Source organism: Salvelinus namaycush, unplaced genomic scaffold (assembly GCF_016432855.1).
Source record: "Salvelinus namaycush isolate Seneca unplaced genomic scaffold, SaNama_1.0 Scaffold326, whole genome shotgun sequence".
Classification (NCBI taxonomy): domain Eukaryota; kingdom Metazoa; phylum Chordata; class Actinopteri; order Salmoniformes; family Salmonidae; genus Salvelinus; species Salvelinus namaycush.
This window is the reverse complement of record NW_024060186.1, coordinates 157,177-178,923: the sequence shown is the minus strand read 5'-3', so window position 1 is coordinate 178,923 and position 21,747 is coordinate 157,177. Positions and strand designations below refer to the sequence as shown.

Below are 21,747 nucleotides of genomic sequence, written 5' to 3'. Positions count from 1 at the left end.
AATTATATGCAACGCAGGACAAGCTAGATAAACTAGTAATATCATCAACCATGTGTAGTTAACTAGTGATTATGTTAAGATTGATTGTTTTTTATAAGATACATGTAATGCTAGCTAGCACCTTACCTTGGCTCCTTGCTGCACTCACATAACAGGTAGTCAGCCTGCCATTCAGTCTCCTCGTGGAGTGCAATGTAATCGGCCATGATCGGTGTCCAAAAATGCAGATTACCGATTGTTATGAAAACTTGAAATCGGCCCGAATTAACCGGCCATTCCGATGAATCGGTCGACCTCTAGTCTAGCGGCCCTCATCTCCTTTGTGTAGCTGTTAATGACCAGTTTGAAAAGGTGAGAGACCATACTTACTCTGAAGTAAGTAAGACACGTATTCATATTGAAATGAATGGGCAACCTGAATGAACTTAGCCTGTGAACCAGATACATGCCAAACCCTCTGTGTTGACTGTGTATCTGTGTATCTGACCTTCTGTATAAGAGAGATCAGACCAGTGAGACAGACTGATAGAGATGGTAACAAACAGAGATAGTGACAGGCAGGCAGGCAGGCAGGCAGGCCTGACAGGGGGTAGAGTAATCCATTTAGAAGAAATACCACAGACAGCCTAGTCAGTCTGGGGTGTATGTGACGGGTGGCTCAAGGTCAGAGGTGAGACGAACTGCCGTGATAAAGTTGACCTACCCATCTACACTGGTGTTTCCTGCTTAGACAGCACCCAGTCTGCACAGGCATCTTCCAACCTTTGCAGCCAATAGAAAAACAACCTGTCTTGATGACTCTTCAAAGTCACATTTTGTTTTTCATCAAATATGTTGTGGGCAGAAATTGGAGTTGTGCTATACAGCAAGCAGAGTAGACACAGCTCAACAACTCAGACCTATATATATGATCCTAACAAGTGGATAAAGCCTCATCCCACAACGGAATACATATTTTGGCACAACAACGTCTGTTGTGAGACTCTGCCTCACAGTAGCTCTTAGATGTCTCAGTCAATTTGCAGAGCAGGGAGGATAAAGCCCAGTGCTACAGACGGATACACAGGAATATGGCCTTGTTGTTCTAGATCAGGGGTGTCAAAGTCAAATGGACGGAGGGCCAAATAAAAAATTTAGCTACAAGCCGAGGGCCGGACTGTTCGAATGTTCATTGAAAATTTTTTAAATGACGCATATAGTCTAGTGAACCTAATTGAACCTACTGAAAACCTACGGCAATGGTGTTTCTGCTCAGACTCACATTTAAAAAGAGTTGCCTTTTTTCTGGGCAAACTTCGTCACAAACTTTAATCATGCAGTTTTTGATGAAATCCCCCTCCGTAAATGGCCGGGCTGATTTAGCGATCTCTTCTGCCAAAATAAAACTGGCCTTGACAGCAGCCTGGCCTTGTGATTTGGCTTTTTTGAACAGAGCCTGTCGAGATTTGAGGCCTCGTTTTAATTCCTCTGCCTTTTGTAGCCTTTGTTCCATGTCCATATTCTTGTTTTTGTCCGCGTGTTTCGTTTCATAATGTCGTCTCAGATTATACTCTTTCAGTACCGCCACACTTTCTCCACACAGAAGACACACAGGTTTTCCAGCTACCTCCGTGAACATATACTCCGACTCCCACCTTGTTTGAAACCCCCGGTTCTCAGTGTCCACCTTCCGTTTTGCCATTTTTGATGGGTATCTGAAAGTTAATTTTACTGTGATGCTGACGACTGCTGTGCCAATAAATATTGAAATGAAGCAGCCTACTGCTCGGTGCGTCACCGTTGCATTGTGGGAAATGTAGTATTGGTGCGTGTAAAAGATCTGCGGGCTGCCGGCTTGCTGCGGTCTGCGGGCCGGTTCTAATAATAAATCAAGATCATCCCAGGGGCCGTAAAAAACCTTCTCGCGGGCCGGATGTGGCCCGCGGGCCTTGACTCTGACATATGTGTTCTAGATGAAGGCCCTACTGAGCGGCCCTGTCGCCCAGACGCCACTTCCACTACCTCCTCGCTCCATTTCCTGTCATCTTATCTTCCCCTACCAGAGCCTACATCCACCTGGATAGCGTGAAAGGCAAACTCTCCTCCTTCATAACCTTCCCTTCCCCTCTCTTTTTTTTGTCCTTTACCTCGGCGGTGTATTCATTTGGGAATTAACCATGCATGGATGTTGTGTGTGTCTTAGTCACAGACTTACCGTCGGCTTTGAGCAGAGTGATTACGGCACGGTTACTGGTTTCTCGGGCATCACGACAGGATTAAAGGGAGGGAGCTTTGGACTGTCGTTCTGTTTGGAGCCTCGCTTAAACGCTTCCTTAGAATGTGTGTGCTGCTGCAGAGTCGTTGTTGTGAGTTTCCCTCCCTCTTGCTCTCTGATTCGAACTCTCTCGCTATCGTTCCCTCTTTCTCTCCCTGTTTTCCTTTCCTTTTCCTTCCTCAATCTCTTTTACTTATCCTCCCTCTCTACACATCTTTTGTTCTCTCTCTCTTTCTGTCTCTTTCTGTCTCTCAATTCAATTTGCTTTATTGGCATGACGTAACAATGTACATATTGCCAAAGCTTACTTTGGAGATTTACAATATTAACATAATAAAAATAATAATAATCAGTATTGTTAATGGGACAACAGTAAGAACAATAACCAAGGGTAAAAATTACCATATGTTGAACAATAACAATAAGCATAGAGGACATTTGCAGGTTGGTTGGTCTGTCAGACACTGTCCCTCATCTTATGGCAGGCAGCAATGTAGTGCGCTGCCAACCCACAGCTCTCTGCATCCTCCCCCAACACGATGGGCAGCCTATTCTCATCAGAGAGATCTTTGAAACCTTGAATAAGGGTTTCAAATTTGGGGAAATGACACACTCTCTCTAATTGTTTTATATTTTTAACATTTTGTCAGGAAATGCAGCTCTGTCTCAGGTTCTGCTGTGGTGCAGTGGTTGCACAGCCTTTCCTCTACAGGGAGCCAGGTTTTCCTGTGTCTTCCCTTCTCAATAGCAAGGCTGTGCTCACTGGGCCTGTACTTTGTCAAGGTTTTGATCAGTAACCATGGTCAAGTAGTTAACCACTGTGTACTGTCGATTTAGGGCCAGACAGCACTGCATTTTGCTTTGTGCTTGTATTTCCCAATAAGCAATTTAGGTTTGACTGTGTTGTACTTTGGTTTTTCTGATTGATTGGATGTTCTGGTCCTGAGGCTTCAGTGTGTTAGTAGAAAAGGTTTGTGAACTCAGCTCCAGGACCAGCTGGATGAGGTGACTCTTTTCTTTGCTCAGCTCTTGGCATTGCAGGGCTTGGTAATGACATGAGAGGGTGTCACTATATTTTAGATGTTTCCGAAACTTAATTGCTCCTTTTTTAATGTATTAGTGGAAATTGGCCTAATTCTCTCATCTCTCTTTCTCTCTCCCTACCATCTCTGTCTCTCTCACATTCACTTTTCCTCCCTCTCTCCATTTCTCTCTGGCTGCTGTAGTTTTTCTTAAAGAATGGACTGTTTGCTTGCCCTCTCCATCCCAAATAATCTGCCCTGAGGCTGGATGGAAGATCTTTTCTCATTTGGAGATTTCAACTGAAGTCTGTGACAATCTAGTTTGAGGATATTTAAGAAATTGATTCCGTGTGTGTGTGCTTGTGTGGGTTCAGACTGTGTGTGTGAAGCCACCACAAGAATAGTAAACAAACAAAAGTTGACTAACTGGGGACATTTTGTTAGTTCCCACAACGTCAAAGGCTATTTCTATGGGGTTTAGGGTTAAGGTTAGAATTAGTGTTAGGGTTAGAATTATGTTTAGGGTTAGAATTATGTTTAGGGTTAGGTTTAGGGTTAGATTTTTGGGTTAGTGTAAGAGTACGGGTTAGGGTTTATGGAAAATAGGATTTTGAATGGGACTGAATGTTGTGTCCCCACAAGGTTTAGTGGTGAGGGAATTAAAGCAACTGTGATTCATTCTGGTCGAGAAGATAGAAGATGTAGCCGTGAGAAATGTGTTTTGACCTGGCAGGCAAACATGGTAATGTGTGTGTGTGAGAAATGCTGTTTGTAGAAGGACTGCAAGGTCCATAGACCCTAATGCATTAGTGATGAATGTTTGTTGACTGCCTAGTGTGCCTTCTCTCCCAGTCTGAGGGAATTCAAAATGCCATCATATTCCCATAGGGCTCTGGTCAAAAGAAGTGTGCTACGGTATGTAGGGAATGAGTTCCATTTGGGATGCACCCTAATTAGACTGGAGATGTATAACACAAAGCTAGGTCTTTAGTCGTCTACTATATCGTTTATGTCTGATAGATATTTTTATTTATTTACCGTCTATTTACAATCGGACCATGCATGAAAACATGACTGTAAATATAACAGTTTATATATACAGAGACACAAGCCTGCATACATTGGCCAGACATGAATGTATCTTTAATTATTTACCAAGCAGTGCACTTCCCTGAAACAATTCCAGTGTTTTGGCTGTAATGTTATACTCCAAGGTGTGATGTTTGGGTACTACTTCACCTTGCTTGTTAGTCTGCGTCGTGTTTGTTCTTCTCTCAGCCACTGATCAACGCTAGCAAACAAATTCAACTTGCTAATGCGAGCACCATAGTAGAATCGTCTGTGTTATTTGAAAGAATTTGGAAGTTGTCCTCGAGCTACACTAGATACTGTACCTACTGTAGCCAATTGGACAAGACTGGATGTGTTGCAGACCACCTAACCTACGGTAAGCAGAGTCTGGGAACAACTTCATTCTCCAGATGTGATGCCGTAGATGTGGTGAGCAACACCAGTTGCACCAGGCTCCAGTTCTGGGGAAGTCAGAATTACAAAATGCGCTATTACAGCATATTTTCAACACTGTGTTGCTCTTTATTATGTTGAAGAAACAAGTTTCTCCCTTACCTACATCAGGGCCTGTATCAGATGATACCTACATCAGGGCCAGTATCAGATGATACCTACATCAGGGCCAGTATCAGATGATACCTACATCAGGGCCTGTATCAGATGATACCTACATCAGGGCCTGTATCAGATGATACCTACATCAGGGCCTGTATCAGATGATACCTACATCAGGGCCTGTATCACATGATACCTACATCAGGGCCTGTATCACATGATACCTACATCAGGGCCAGTATCAGATGATACCTACATCAGGGCCTGTATCACATGATACCTACATCAGGGCCAGTATCAGATGATACCTACATCAGGGCCTGTATCACATGATACCTACATCAGGGCCTGTATCAGATGATACCTACATCAGGGCCTGTATCAGATGATACCTACATCAGGGCCTGTATCACATGATACCTACATCAGGGCCTGTATCAGATGATTCCTATATCAGGGCCTGTATCACATGATACCTACATCAGGGCCTGTATCAGATGATACCTACATCAGATGATACCTACATCAGGGCCTGTATCAGATGATATCTACATCAGGGCCTGTATCAGATGATACCTACATCAGGGCCTGTATCAGATGATACCTACATCAGGGCCTGTATCAGATGATACCTACATCAGGGCCTGTATCAGATGATACCTACATCAGGGCCTGTATCACATGATACCTACATCAGGGCCTGTATCAGATGATACCTACATCAGGGCCTGTATCAGATCAAATTAAACTTTATTTGTCACATGCGCCGAATACAACAAGTGTAGACTTTACCATGAAATGCTTCCTTACAAGCCCTTAACCGACAGTGCAGTTGAAGAAGAGTTAAGAAGATATTTACCAAGTAGACTAAAATAAAAAGTAATAATAAAAAGTAACACAATAAGAATAAGAACAACAAGGTTATATACAGGTGGTACCGAGTCAGTGTGCAGGTGTACAGGTTAGTTGAGGTGTTTTGTACAGGTAGGTGGGGGTGAAGTGACTATGCATAGATGATACCTATATAAGAACCTGTATCAGATGATACCTACATCAGGGCCTGTATCAGATGATACCTACATCAGGGCCTGTATCAGATGATACCTACATCAGGGCCTGTATCAGATGATGCCTACATCAGGGCCTGTATCAGATGATACCTACATCAGGGCCTGTATCAGATGATACCTACATCAGGGCCTGTATCAGATGATACCTACATCAGGGCCTGTATCAGATGATGCCTACATCAGGGCCTGTATCACATGATACCTACATCAGGGCCAGTATCAGATGATACCTACATCAGGGCCTGTATCACATGATACCTACATCAGGGCCTGTATCAGATGATACCTACATCAGGGCCAGTATCAGATGATACCTACATCAGGGCCTGTATCAGATGATACCTACATCAGGGCCAGTATCAGATGATACCTACATCAGGGCCAGTATCAGATGATACCTACATCAGGGCCTGTATCAGATGATACCTAGATCAGGGCCTGTATCAGATGATACCTAGATCAGGGCCTGTATCAGATGATACCTAGATCAGGGCCTGTATCAGATGATACCTACATCAGGGCCTGTATCAGATGATGCCTACATCAGGGCCTGTATCAGATGATACCTACATCAGGGCCTGTATCAGATGATGCCTACATCAGGGCCTGTATCAGATGATACCTACATCAGGGCCAGTATCAGATGATACCTGCATCAGGGCCTGTATCAGATGATACCTACATCAGGGCCTGTATCAGATGATACCTACATCAGGGCCAGTATCAGATGATACCTACATCAGGGCCTGTATCAGATGATACCTACATCAGGGCCTGTATCAGATGATACCTACATCAGGGCCTGTATCAGATGATACCTACATCAGGGCCTGTATCAGATGATACCTACATCAGGGCCAGTATCAGATGATACCTACATCAGGGCCTGTATCAGATGATACCTACATCAGGGCCTGTATCAGATGATACCTACATCAGGGCCTGTATCAGATGATACCTAGATCAGGGCCTGTATCAGATGATACCTACATCAGGGCCTGTATCAGATGATACCTACATCAGGGCCTGTATCAGATGATACCTACATCAGGGCCTGTATCAGATGATACCTACATCAGGGCCTGTATCAGATGAAAGTTGCAGAAACTAGACAACCGCATGTTCTCTAAGTACGCAGAGACCTCCTTCGTCAGTACACTCTCTCTTCTTCCTGCACCTTACAGTAGCTACTTTGTTGAACGTTGTGGTAAATGTTCCATGTTGTTAATGGTTTGCCTTGGTCTTGTTGACCCCCCCCCTCCCCTCCAGATTGGTAAATGTTCCTCCATGTTGTTAATGGTTTTCCTTGGTCTTGTTGTCCCCCCTCCAGTTTGCGACTCACCTGGTGAAGGTAAACTACCCTCGGGTGACCACCCTGGACGGAGGCATCAACAAGATGAAGCCCACAGGCCTCCTCACTGTCCCCTCCCCCCAGATCTGATCAGAGACCACAACCGCCAGCTGCCAAACAAACTCGGTCCCGCCCACACAAACAAAAGGGAACCGCTCGTTCATAGTCTACCAACGGGCATTCTTTTTTTCTTTTTTTATATAAACTGTAAAAAACTGTAAAATGTAAGAACATTTTGAAAATATCTGCTTGTGTTTCTGTATATTGTTTTTCTTTTAGATTTCATAATTTGATGTAACAGTCTATCTTTTTTTTTTATTCTTACATTGTAGTACTGTATGTATGTGCTCAGATGTCACGGCATTAAAATGACAGATCAGCTCCTCACTGTACAAAGTGTCTGACTTCTGTTTGCATAAGAGATAAGAAAGGGTGTATCATTTGAAGATATAAGGGAAGAGGTCACATTGATAAAATGTTGAGGTCTTCCGTCTCATCATAAAAGAGAACTCAAGGGTTGCGTTGATAGTTGACATACAGGCGGTGTTGCATCAAAAGCATTGTACTACTCACAGTTCATGTCTGCTATCACTGCTCAGTGCGTATGTAAGTGTTTTCATGTTAACATAGTGTATTTACAAAGTTTAATCTTTAAAATCTATTATTACAACCATATGGGCCTCATACTGTAGACACACTAAGCTCACTGTAAACTTAGCTCCATGATAAAGACATATATTGGTTTAACCTCAAACCTGACCCTGTCTACCCTGCGCCTGTGTTTGTTCTGCAGGAATCCCTGTATTATGTACACAGTGAAGGTAATATACAGATTGCATATGTAATTACTGCAGTCACTGCAACTCCATTTCTGAACAGAAAGGCAGCATACAGTAGGTGGGATTTGTCCTGTTACGACCCAAATAGATGTCCCAGTGGGCAAAATTTTAAATTTTCTGGTTTTCAACTGACTTTCTGGTTGAGAAGACGTCATGCAACCAGGTAAAGATGTACTTTATGACGAAATGGAGACGTTGTGGGAAAGATATCGTATTTTGGTTTTTATCGGATCTGTTGTTTTTCTGGTTGCTAAGAAGACGTAAACGTTAAATAAAATGTGTTTTATTTGATTAGAATTCTTTGAAAGATCTGCTGTCCTGGGGGCTGGTCTCGTGGTAGTGCTGTAATACCCTTTGTCCCTGGAGGCAAGGGTTCACTTCCCGGCTGTGCCACTTTCCGACCTCGATCCCTTTCTTTAATCTCCCCTACTATCTCAACTACTTCTACCTGTTAGCTGTCAACAAAAACTATAAAATACTGGAAGGAGAATACTTCAAGAGAATGGAATTCCATAGGCTAACCTGACCTGCACTTTATCTGCTTCCTGATGTTACCAAGTAAAAGTTCCTAGTTTGAATGTAAAAAAAAAAAGGGCAATCACTACTTAGGCTGCTTAAAGTAACATGCTTTTCCACACTTTACTGTATATTTATACAGTAGCCTATGTTATTCGGCAACCCTTTTCCATCAGCAGAGGGCCTCACACAGAGGAGGCTGGTATGAGGAGCTATAGGAGGATGGGATTATTGTAAAGACTGCAGTAAATGGAACGGCATAAAACACATCAAACATATGAAAACCACGTTTGACTCCGTTCTATTGATTCCGTTCCAGCCATTACGATGAGCTGTTCCTCCTATAGCTCCTCCCACCAGCCTCCTCTGGCCTCACCTATTCTTTGGAAATTGCCATGAAGGATATGCGATAAGATGCAAGTTAGTGATACGTATTGACCGGGTATGTGTCCTGCCAAAAAACACAATGGATGTTGCATCATCAGTGTGAGTAGGAAGGATTTGGAGGCTGTCCTGGCGTAGCACTCTACGGCACTGCATCTCAATGCAAGAGGCATCACTACAGTTCCTGGGTCGAATCCAGGCTGGATCACATCCAGCCGTGATTGGGAGTCCCTTGGCCCAGCGTCGTCCGGGTTTGGCCGGGGTAGGCTGTCATTGTAAATAAGTATTTGTTCTTAAATGACTTGCCTAGTTAAATAAATGTTACATAAAAAAGAATACTGTACAGTATTGTATATATAGTACTAACTTGATATAGTAACTGCACAAGACTCGTAAAATCCTGTTTGGATATCTTGCAGACCACCTAAACAGAGTCTGTGACAATGCAATTTCCCACATGTAACTTGCATTGCAGTGCTGAGCAAACATTTAACCACATGCCCTCAGAATTGGGAAATTGATGTTACAACACCCTTTCAACCACGGCTCAACCTTTACAAGCAGATTCAACACTTCTGCTGTGTATTTACAATAGGTGATTGGGCAACGCTTCGCTATCAACAGTGCCAGAATTTATCATGCAGGATATGCAAAGTCAATGGTGGGAAGTAACACCCAGATATGTACATATGGTTCTACACACACCTCCAGCCAGGTATAAAACGAGCAGTAGGGAAGGTGATCATTACATGCATGTTAAGGCACAGTTAACAGGGTACTACAAACTATCAACCAATCAGGTAAGGGAACACTGAATGTTTTATTTTTGATAATATGGAAGAAATTTTCATCAAGCAAAAGAGCACAGATGTGTGCAAGAAATACAGTTCAACTTGATGTGCAGCGTGATTTCATGTTTTGTTTTCTTCAACTGTGTGTAGAATGAGGAGACTATTTAACCAGAGATCAGTGTACTGAGCCATGATATATGTGCATTGTGTGCATTGCGTGCACACAATGCAATGGGTATATTGGATAATATGCACATTGAATAAGCATATTACTCCTGTCTATGGTTCATTTGCTCACTGCCATTTGCTTGTGCAAAATGTCCCCCTACATGCTGTGTGTATGCAATAACTGTGGCTTTGCAAGTTTGTTATTCAAGCAAGAATACCATAAAAAAAATGATTTTGTTATATTAAAATGGATCAACAGATATCATGCAAGTCTTAATATTTGCAGAAATGTTTGCACCGTCTACATTGAATGAAATGTTGTTTGCTGTGCAGTCTCAGTGTGTGCAGATAAGCCTATCATAGTGTTTTTCAGAGTCAAAATGGCAAGATACAAGGTGACTGTGCACACACACAACATCACAACTGCCACCACGATGAACAACGTCTTCATCAAGCTGGTTGGCGAAAAAGGAGAGAGTAAGCGCACGTGGCTCACTAGCTTGAAGGGACTCTTCTATCAAGGCACGGTAAGTCAGTCATGCTCCTATCAGTACTAAGAGATATTTCTCTCTAAATCTAGAATCCTTAATTGAAACAATAACAAAGAGGCGCCCCGCCTCTGTTTTGGTAAAAAGCTGAGGGATGGGCTTGTAGAAATGTCACACACATGTCACACACACTCAAACACATAGAAAAATGTATACTTTTAATGTATACTTTTAACCATGTTTTGTGGCTATAGCTTAGTGTTTGTTTACATTTACATTGTTTACAAACATTGGGTTCTGATTGGGTACGACAGTTGAACTAAGAAATTATAAAATATATTCTTCAAGAATCTATGAGTATATATAATTTATAAGTCCAAAAAATGGATGTAGCAACAAATGATTCTAGCTTCAATAAGACTTACCATTTGCATTTTTCAAATACTGTCCTCAAAACACACCCAAACGCACCCAATATGTTCATACACTAATAGTGTATATGACATGAAGACTTTGTTTCCTGTATGTTGGGCCCTTACGTAATAATACTGGTAGTACAGGATTAGTTATATTTGCCATTGTTATTTGCTTTCTCACACAGTCCAGGTTCTGCTCTCTCTCACTCTCTGCCCCTCCCTTTTTCTCTCACTCCCGCCATCTCATTCCCTCCATCTATCTCTCACTTCCTCCATCTCTCTCTCTCCCCCGCTCTCTCTGCAGGCGTCTCGTGAATTCGACGTGGTGTGCCCCTCCTCCCTCAGCACGCTGGTGCTGATAGAGCTGGACAAACAGCCCCTCCCACTCTTCCCCCAGGACGCCTGGTTCCCGTCCAAGGTTATCGTGACGACGCCAGAGGGAGACACATGCCAGTTCCCCATCTACCGTTGGATTATGGACAAGGAGGTGCACCTGTTCAGAGAGGGCACAGGTCAGCACGGTGTGACGTTATGAAACAACATCACATGCAGACATGTCAGAATGAGTAATGCTTGGAAAAAAAGTGGATACTTGCAACCATTGTGAGGGGGAGGCATTTCCTTTGTGTGTGCATGCTGTCACTAAGTTTTAAAAGCTACTTTGCCTCTTAGGGTCACAGTACATACAGTAATACATGCAACACTGGTTCTGAAGGATTAGTGCAATAATACGTGTGATTAACTTGATTTATTGTTTTTTATATTTTTCAGCTAAAAGACTCTGTGATGAAACTAATCATCTTGCCAGGTACAGCAGAGAAAAAGAGATGAAGAAGAGAACTGAGCAATACTGGTAGGTGCTGTGGTCTTTCGTCCTAGCTGCCCAGTCTGTCTGTTATATCTGACCAACCTCCATATATTTCCTGCTCCTCCCCTTTCTCCTGCTCCTCCTGCTCCTCCTACTCAGCTGGGATACCTACAAGGAGGGTTTCCCCGGCAGCATGAAGGCAGACAACCCTCTGGATCTTCCCAGCGAGATCCAATTCTCGTTCACCAAGGCCACCCAGTTCCTCTTCACCGCCGCCACCGGGTGAGTTCCTCACCTAAACCAAATGAATACACGACTTGAGTACACAACACGAGAATGCAATGTGCTACTCATAATGGCTTCCCTATGTGATAAGTGGCAGAATGAGGAATTGGCGTGCTCAACTCGAAAGTCTGTAGTAACAAAAGGTTGTTGGGTGCCGGGTTCAAAAGGCATACACTGGGGGGGGAAACCCCCAAAAACCCTCATTCACTAAAATATTCTTAACGTTTTAATGTATTTTTACTCAGTAGAAGCTGTGAAAAATAGTAGAACAATGTATGTAAATAATGAATGTAAATTATGATTGTGAAAAAATATACTACAATGTTCCATCATTTATAACTATGTGTGAATGCCTTATTTTTGAACGCCCAAATGTGTCTGATTGCTCTGACCTCTCCTGCTGATAATTACATTCAAATGTAAGAATAGTTCAGTGCGGATTTGAGCTTTTTTCCTTTGTCCAGTACTTGGTGAGTTTAACATTTTGGGTTGCACACACTTGCATATTTTTGCGACTATGCAGGACAGCCATTGTTGCGTTAGCGTATTGCGTTGCGTACGTCGGGCATAACTCATCCTCTAAGGACAGTTCAAATAGTACTTCCTGCAGCAGATCATCAAAGCTCTTCTAAAGTATTCCATTCATTTATATTGTTGAGTTGTACATTTGCTCTGTGTAACTCTATTGGCTCATCTTGACATAGTTCCTTGTCTTCCATTGTGTAGGATCACTGAGCTGAAACTGAAGGGGTATTCCGACAACAAGAAGAGCTGGAAAAACATTGATGAAATCAGCAAAGTCTTCTGCTGCAATAGAACTGTCATCTCAGGTGAGTGCATTTCATAGGTGCATTTGCAGTATTAACTCCAGGGGCCTGTTTATTAGGTGGTAAACGTTTTGAAACAAAGTGAAAGGGGAAAGTAATACTACTTGAATATGTCCAATAAAAATATACATACAGTACCAGTCAAAAGTTTGGACACACCTACTCATTCAAGTTTTTTTTTCATTTTCACTATTTTCTACATTTTAGAATAATAGTGAAGACATCAAAACTATGAAATAACACATATGGAATCATGTAGTAACCAAAAAAGTGTTAAACAAATATTTTATATTTGAGATTCTTCAAAGTAGCCACCCTTTGGCTTGATGACAGCTTTGGCATTCTCTCAACCAGCTTCAAACTTTTGACTGGTTCTCTATATATACTCTATATACTGAAAACGACCCTGGTTTACTAGGCATCATGTGGAAGAAAACAGACTTGCCTGTCCAATAAGAAACTCTTGATTTGTTTCTGTTGCAAAAGGTTTTGCTACGGTGTGCACTAATTAATACAACCCAGAATTTCCTCCTTCCAGACTACACACAGGAGCACTGGAAGGAAGATGAGTTTTTCGGGTACCAGTATCTGAACGGCTGCAACCCCATGTTGATCCGTCGCTGCTCGGATTTGCCGGCAAATTTCCCCGTCACAGAAGACATGGTGAAGCCCTCTCTTCGTGGATCGTCCAGCCTCCTAAGGGAATTGCAGGTACTGTACAGTATGTCAAAATGGGACTCTTTGGTAAAATAAATGAATTGTTAAAAGTTGCCTAAATTATTGCAGTACCACTTATATTATGGGTGGCGCTGGACTAGGGGCAGTCCTCTTGGACCTAGGTGAATATCTTAGATATTCCCAATTATCAATGGAAGTCAATGGAGATCCCTTTGTTGGATGTCTAGACGTCCACTTTCTTGGACCATCAGAGGCATGTACCAGATTCCTTTTTGGACCTCCAGATGACTTTTGTGGAGGTCCATCCATTATGTTTCTCAATAGCTAGGTTTCCATCCAATTGGCGACAGATTTTCATGCAAATATTCTCAAATCCACATAAAACAATATGCACATTTCCCCACTATAGATGTTTCCATCAAATTGACCTGTTGCGGATATAAGGCTGTGTGATGACGTAGTGCACATAAAAATAACCTTTGTGGTTAAATTACCATGTACCCAAACATTAAAAAAACAACATGTAAATGGCATTTCCATGGCATTTTCAACTCTGATGACATTGTCACAATTATTTTTCTGTTATATAGCGAATGTGCCCACTCTGGTCTTGCCACGTGCACTCTAGCCAACAGCTGGCAGATACAGTGCAGGTATAGCCTACATGATGACATTATTATATGGACCAAAAATATTATTTTTTACTTATCAACGGCAGTCAAGCATCGGTCATCATGTCACCAGAAAAAGACCCTCAATATTTATTGGACAGGAGCATCAAGATCATCACTGTGCACTTTCACCACCCTGTGAAGTTCATCATAACTTATTTAATCTGTAGACTAATCAACTGCATGTGTTCCCGAGTCGTAGTGAGAGGACCACACAACATATCATCATGTGACTTTACTTAGATATGATGGTTATTATATCAATTTTTGCACATTAAAGTGCCATTCCACCACCATTTCTCCCATTATACATTTTACCGACACAAAAATATCCCACCCTGTCTAGCATTCTTTGTTTTGTTGACATGCTGAAAGTTTACAGACAAATATTCTGTTTCCTTCAGGCTTGTCGTGACATTTTCTATCCAACATGTACTTCAAAAATGTTGGATGGAAACCTGGTCACTGAAAAAATGAAAAACATCCCTGTATTACTTTCTTTGATGTTTTTGTGGGGGGATGGTAACCCTAAAATCCGAGAAAGTAATCGCAAAAATAACTTTATTGGATGTTTTTTGGGATAATCCTAGTAAAACACAGAGCTAAAATAGCTGTTCCATTCCAAAATATCAAGAAAGTGAACCGTAATCCTAACCTGTTGCATTGTAACTTTTGGATTTATTCTCCCATGTCATCCAATCCCAAACAGAGCGGCAACATATTCCTGCTTGACTACAAGAACCTGGATGGATTAAAGGCAAACGTGATCAATAGGAAAAAACAGTACATGGCGGCTCCTCTGGTCCTGCTCTACAGAACCCCTAATGACAAGCTGGTTCCCATCGCCATCCAGGTAAGGTTGACCTAACTAATGTTGAAGTGAAGACTACAGTCACGGAGACCATTACAAGTGAGAGAGTCTGTAAACCCATCATGATTCAATCTCCTTTAGAGAGCCCACTTACCCGTGGAGGCTGGTGGAGGTAGAAATGCAGAGTACAGGCTCATTACTACCGTTCCCTTCTTTACATTCCAAACATTATGACGAGCCCATCCTCCCCATGTTTCCCTCCACTGTCTTCAAATGCTTTTAATTAATGCATTACACACTTAGAACATATGGTTCATCAAGGGTTCTTTGGGAAGGGTGATGGTTTTATGTGAAACCTTTGAGTCCTTCAATGCTTCTTTGGAGTTCAGAAAAGGGCTCTTTCCTCTTTTTGTGATAATTCAAATGTGTTTGGGGGGGGGGGGGGGCAGCTCATAATTATTTGGGGTGTGGTTTGATCAAGGCTCGTTTTGAGTGACAGTGTCATTCCAGTTTATCTGTTGTGTTATTATGTCATTACATGTTAAATATGACTATGGCCAGTGAAAGTGTCTTGTGAAATACGTAAAGGATAATCAACGACTATGTGTTCTCTGGAAAATAAGTAATAATGAGGTGTGTTCCACAATGCGCTAGCAGAGTGGAACTAACCTTCCACAGAGTTACATTATTTTCCAGAGTACGCATAGAGCCCCGAGTTGATTATCCCTTTTATACCATGGCTATAATTTAGCACATTTACTGCTAGAAATGTGTTCATTTGCAGGGATAAATGAGTTCAACATCCACTGAAATAGCTAGCAAGTTTACTAGATAGCGACACTAGATGCCTGGGTAACCAAAAGGACTTGGTAGTTTAGCTAACCAAACCATCAGTCCTAGCTTGCTATTATGAATTCTAATTCAACAATGCAAATAACATTTGCGCATAGCCTACAGCCATGTGCCCTTTGTTGAGCTTATAATATGAATAAAACATTTTTTTTAAACAAATGTATCAACAGTTTAAGCTAAACGGTCTGAGCTCTTGCGTCAGCCTATTGCATTTTTACATTTTTGATGTGCAGTGGTTGTATGCATTTTGAATCTGTCAGTCTTTTGAACCGTAGACATATTTTTTGTATCATCCCAGCGATGACGGGAAGCCCTTACTTATAAAGACATAACAAGCAGGCTATTTGGTTGTAATTGTAACGTTGCAACATTTTCTAGACTACCTACCAAGGGTGTCCAACCATCCTCCAGGAGAGCCTTGTTGTATTTTCTAGACTACCTACCAGAGGGTGTCCAACCATCCTCCAGGAGAGCCTTGTTGTATTTTCTAGACTACCTACCAAGAGGGTGTCCAACCATCCTCCAGGAGAGCCTTGTTGTATTTTCTAGACTACCTACCAGAGGGTGTCCAACCATCCTCCAGGAGAGCCTTGTTGTATTTTCTAGACTACCTACCAAGGGTGTCCAACCATCCTCCAGGAGAGCCTTGTTGTATTTTCTAGACTACCTACCAGAGGGTGTCCAACCATCCTCCAGGAGAGCCTTGTTGTATTTTCTAGACTACCTACCAGAGGGTGTCCAACCATCCTCCAGGAGAGCCTTGTTGTATTTTCTAGACTACCTACCAGAGGGTGTCCAACCATCCTCCAGGAGAGCCTTGTTGAATTTGGAGACTGCCTTAACTATGGTCAATAAAAAGATAGGAATGCATTTCATTTTGTAAAGTGGTTCCTTGCAACATACAATGATGTACAAATGGTGTTACAGACCATTTTTTTGTGTCTTGAGCTTTTGGACAAGTAAAAAATGTTTCCTACTTGTACAAAGGACAGGTGGCTAAAAAAGTGAATGTCAAGCCCTGAACCAGAAAGGGTTGAAACGATAGCAGAACCCTTTTTGGTGCTATATAGATTATTATTTTTTTTAAATAGTTATTTATAGAACCTTAGGACAGGGTTCTTTATAGCACCATTATCATTCCATTTATAACCTTATGTTCATGGTTTTTTATAGAACCTTAGGACAGAGTTCTTTATAGCACTATTATCATTCCATTTATAACCTTATGTTCATGGTTTTTTATAGAACCTTAGGACAGGGTTCTTTATAGCACTATTATCATTCCATTTATAACCTTATGTTCATGGTTTTTTATAGAACCTTAGGACAGGGTTCTTTATAGCACCATTATCATTCCATTTATAACCTTATGTTCATGGTTTTTTATAGAACCTTAGGACAGGGTTCTTTATAGCATCATTATCATTCCATTTATAACCTTATGGTTATTTATAGAACCTTCAAAAAAGGGTTCTATGTAGCACCAAAAAGGAATCTGCTATTGTTATTATTTGTATTTTTGTATTAAACAGGGATTATGTTGCTGGTACCATCTATGGGGTCCTTAACACTCTCTCTCTCCACAGCTGAAGCAGAAGCCTGCAAAAGACAACCCCATCTTCCTTCCTACTGACTCTGAGTATGACTGGCTCCTGGCCAAGATCTTTGTGAGGAGCGCTGACTTTCAAGAGCATCAACTCAACGTCCACCTGCTGCGCACTCACCTCCTGGCTGAGGTGTTCGCCGTAGCACTGCTGCGCAACATGCCCATGGTGCACCCTCTCTACAAGGTACATAACACAGCATAGCATAGCATAAACCCAGGAGGTTGGTGGCACCCTAATTGGGGAGGACGGGCTCGTGGTAATTGCTGGAGCGGAAAGAGTGGAATTTGATCAAAACACATGGTTTCCATGTCTTAGCATACCATAATATGGCATAGCATAACATAATATATCAGTGCATAACATACTATAACCTAATATAGCATAACATAATATATCATAGCATAACATAACATATATCATAGCATAATATAACATAGCATAACATAATATAGCATAACATAATATATCATAACATAACATAATATAACATAATATAGCATAACATAATATAACATAATATATCATAGCATAACATAATATAGCATAACATAGCATAAAATAGCATACAATAACGTAACCTAATAAAGCATAGCATAAGATAAGATAACAAAATATAGCATAACATAATATAGCATAATATAACATAACGTAATGTATCATAGCATAATATAACATAACATAATATATCATAGCATAACATAATATTACATAATATAGCATAACATAATATAACATAATATAGCATAACATAATATAACAAAATTTAGCATACCATAATATATCATAGCATAATATAACATATATCATAGCATAATATAACATAGCATAACATAATATAGCATAACATAATATATCATAACATAACATAATATAACATAATATAGCATAACATAATATAACATAATATATCATAGCATAACATAATATAGCATAACATAGCATAAAATAGCATAGAATAACATAACATAATAAAGCATAGCATAAGATAAGATAACATAATATATCATAGCATAATATATTATATCATAGCATAGAAGAATATAGCATAGCATAACATAACATAATATAGCATAGCATGTCCAGTTAGTGCTCCGAGGTGCGTCAAATACAAGAGGTGTAGACCTTACCGTGAAATGCTTACTTACCAACAATGCAGTTAAGTAAATAGAGTTAAGAAAATATTTACTAAATAAACTAAAGTTAAAAAAGTAACACAATAAAATAACAATAACGAGGCTATATATAGGCGTACCGGTACCGAGTCAATGTGCTGGGATACAGGTTACTCGAGGTAATTGAGGTAATTTGTACATGTAGGCAGTGGTAAAGTGAGGGTTGAGGTCAATATAAATAGTGGCCATTTAATTGATCGTTCAGCAATCTTATGGCTTGTGGGTAAAAGCTGTTAATGAGCCTTTTGGACCTAAACTTGGCGCTCCAGTACCGCTTGCCGTGCGGTAACAGAGAGAACAGTCTATGACTTGGGTGACTGGAGTCTTTGACAATTTTTGGGGCCTTCCTATGACACCTTCCTATTATATAGGTCCTGGATGGCAGGAAGCTTGGCCCCAGTGATGTACTGGGCCGTACACACTACCCTCTGTAGCGACTTACAGTCGGATGCCGAGCAGTTGTCATACCAGGCAGTGATGCAACCGGTCAGGATGCTCTCAATGGTGCAGCTGTAGAACTTTTGGCAAATCTTTTCAGTCTCCTGAGGGGGAATAGGCATTGTCGTGCCCTCTTCCCGACTGTCTTGGTGTGTTTGGACCATGACAGAGGATAATGACACATGAAAGTATAATACACTTATTTCTAATGTGGTCCTCCAGACAGTCCTTACTAATGCCAGTTTCTCTCTTGGGATTGTTGACCATCCATCCTTCTCTCCACCCTGGTTTACTGCTTTAGCTTCTGATTCCACACACCCGCTACTCCCTCCAGATCAACCTCTTGGCCCGGGCATTACTAATAGCTGATGAAGGAGTTTTCACTCAGGTAGGCTACTGACTGGACTGTTTCCATAGAAGTGTGTGGTGTCCATATTGGGAATCACACATCCATGGAAGTTGTGTCAGAGTCAGCATACATGCGGTTGTATGTCTTGTAGTGAACCTACAGTACCCCCAAGTATGGTCATTTGGCCCTCCGGGTCAACATACTTGCTGGTAGGTTCACTATCTCTCATAGAACCAGTGTAATATTGCAGCTTAGTTAAAGTACATTATAATGTTACAGAATTATGTAATCAAGTAACTTTAAGTGACGTTGTAGTTTGCTGCTTCGGGCGGAGAGGGGATGATTGAGATCCTGAGGAGATCTGTGGCCTCATTGACCTACAGCTCCCTCTGTGTGCCGGAAGACATCACTGCACGAGGTCTGGAGTCAGTCCCCAACAACTACTACAGGGATGATGGACTCAAGCTGTGGGACATCATCCACAGGTAGGCTACAACAGAGCAGACCTACATGGTAGTACAGTATCATCCGCTGGTAGAATCTAGAGTGAAAGTATAGCTCTACATAGATATGACATCTTCTTCTTCCTTCGTTCTTCCGTTGTCGCCTTCGGTATAGGTTTGTAGAGGAAGTGATTAGTTTCTATTACAAGAGTGACTCAGAGGTCCGGGTAGACCAGGAACTACAGAACTGGATCAAGGATATCTTTGACCATGGCTTCCTGGCCCAAGAATGCACAGGTGACGATGTACAGGGTAATAGGGGGAGGGGGGGGGGGGGTGGGGTAATGACGTATGGTGAAATGTCTTATTTTTACCAATATGTTTTTTTGTTTCTGGACCATAACTCACAACTTCCATGGATGTGACTGTCCTATAGTAACAGTCCACCCAGCTCTCCTGGCATAACTCCATTCATCACACACCTCTCTCGGTTCTTATCTTTCTGTCCAGGAATCCCTCAGTCTTTCTCCACTGTGCCAGAGGTCGTCAAGTTCGTCACCGTGGTGATCTTCACCTGCTCAGGCCAACATTCTGCTGTCAACTCTGGACAGGTGGGTGTAGCATAGCCCATACTTTTCTCAAGTGTGTTATTAATCTAAATCTAAGCACTACTGACATTATCTGCCTCCTCTACCATTTAGGAAGAGACATATTTGTAAAAACGTTGCAAGGTTTTTTCTGTAATTCCTTGCCACTATCATATAATTTCAGAATACCACCATATTGGATGTCAGTAATAATCAGTCATTTTTCATCATGTTACAGTATGACTATGGTGGCTGGATGCCCAACACCCCCATCTCCCTGAAACAGCCACCTCCCACCACTAAGGGGCAGTCTACTGAGAGCACCATGCTGGAGACCCTCCCCGATGTCGGCACAACAGCACAGGGCATGTCAACTATGTGGCTCCTTAGCAAGCAATCCAGTGACTTTGTGAGTCTGCCATCTTTCATGAACTATTATCAATATCATCTAGGCCCGAAATACTATATGTACAAAATATCATATTTAAGTGTCCTTTTTAATGTTAATGATATTGTAACTATCAATATTTTTTTAACTGATTATTCTCCGTATGCAGGTGGCCCTTGGCCAGTACCCAGAGGAGCACTTCAACGAGATACCACCCTGCAGGATGATTCAGAAATTCCAGACGGAGCTGAAGGTCTTCAGCGAGACCGTCAATGCCAGGAACTCTGGGCTACCAGTGCCATACACCTATATGGACCCTGCTGTGGTGGAGAACAGTGTGGCCATTTAGATAAGCCAAAGTCCTAGACCAGGGTCCAGTTCATTAGGCACTAATTGGAAGAAAACTGAGGAACTACCTTATTTTTGTTGTCCTTTGTTTAGCGCTTTAAAACGTTTTCCATTGCGTGCCCTGATGAACACGACCCAATGATTCTGGAGGCATGCAATACTAAACATTCTAAAATCTACAAAATGTATTGAGTATGTCAATTTTTGGAGCTTTGCTAAACTAATGTCCCACTTCAATCAGATAAAGGGAAATCGCACTGCGGGTTTTAACTGTGTTAAACCAACACACACCTCCACATGGTGTCCCTCTCACGGACATAGACCTTGTTGATGTTATTATTACCTTTGTACGTTTTAATGGATGTTAAGAAATACAGGGTCTTTCTGACGGATTCTTTTCTGGTGCCATATAACTAACGACGACAGGGACTCCTGGTGAAAATGAGCTCTCCTGCTAAATGATGTGACACTGAAATGTTGATTAACAGTAAACAAGTATCAGAATAATATGAGAGAACAATAGGTGTGACTCTCGTTTGCAATTAAAAGCTAATCATT

At 41.6% G+C, this 21,747-nt stretch overlaps 2 protein-coding genes across 3 annotated transcripts in view; both read left to right on the top strand.

Annotated features, from left to right (window-relative positions):
• LOC120040131 (TBC domain-containing protein kinase-like protein) overlaps positions 1-7,695 on the top strand; it is a gene marked incomplete at its 5' end in the record, with an annotated part of 57,669 nt that extends 49,974 nt beyond the window's left edge. The window contains one exon of the mRNA XM_038985375.1: positions 7,303-7,695. Coding sequence (XP_038841303.1) covers positions 7,303-7,413 — 111 coding nt within the window. The remainder of the gene's footprint in view (positions 1-7,302) is intronic.
• Positions 7,696-8,179: 484 nt separating this feature from the next.
• LOC120040132 (hydroperoxide isomerase ALOXE3-like) lies at positions 8,180-21,747 on the top strand. 2 transcript variants are annotated; one of them, XM_038985377.1, is made up of 15 exons: positions 8,180-8,325; positions 10,395-10,548; positions 11,230-11,437; positions 11,697-11,778; positions 11,893-12,015; positions 12,745-12,848; positions 13,384-13,556; positions 14,904-15,047; positions 17,444-17,647; positions 19,376-19,462; positions 19,739-19,908; positions 20,042-20,163; positions 20,377-20,477; positions 20,692-20,862; positions 21,011-21,747. In XM_038985377.1, exons 2-15 carry the CDS (start codon positions 10,402-10,404, stop codon positions 21,188-21,190), a joined length of 2,016 nt encoding a protein of 671 aa, XP_038841305.1. In that variant the 5' UTR covers positions 8,180-8,325; positions 10,395-10,401; the 3' UTR covers positions 21,191-21,747. The 2 variants fall into 2 exon arrangements, with proteins under 2 accessions (XP_038841305.1, XP_038841306.1); XM_038985378.1 differs by lacking the exon at positions 8,180-8,325 and having other exon boundaries at positions 9,487-10,548.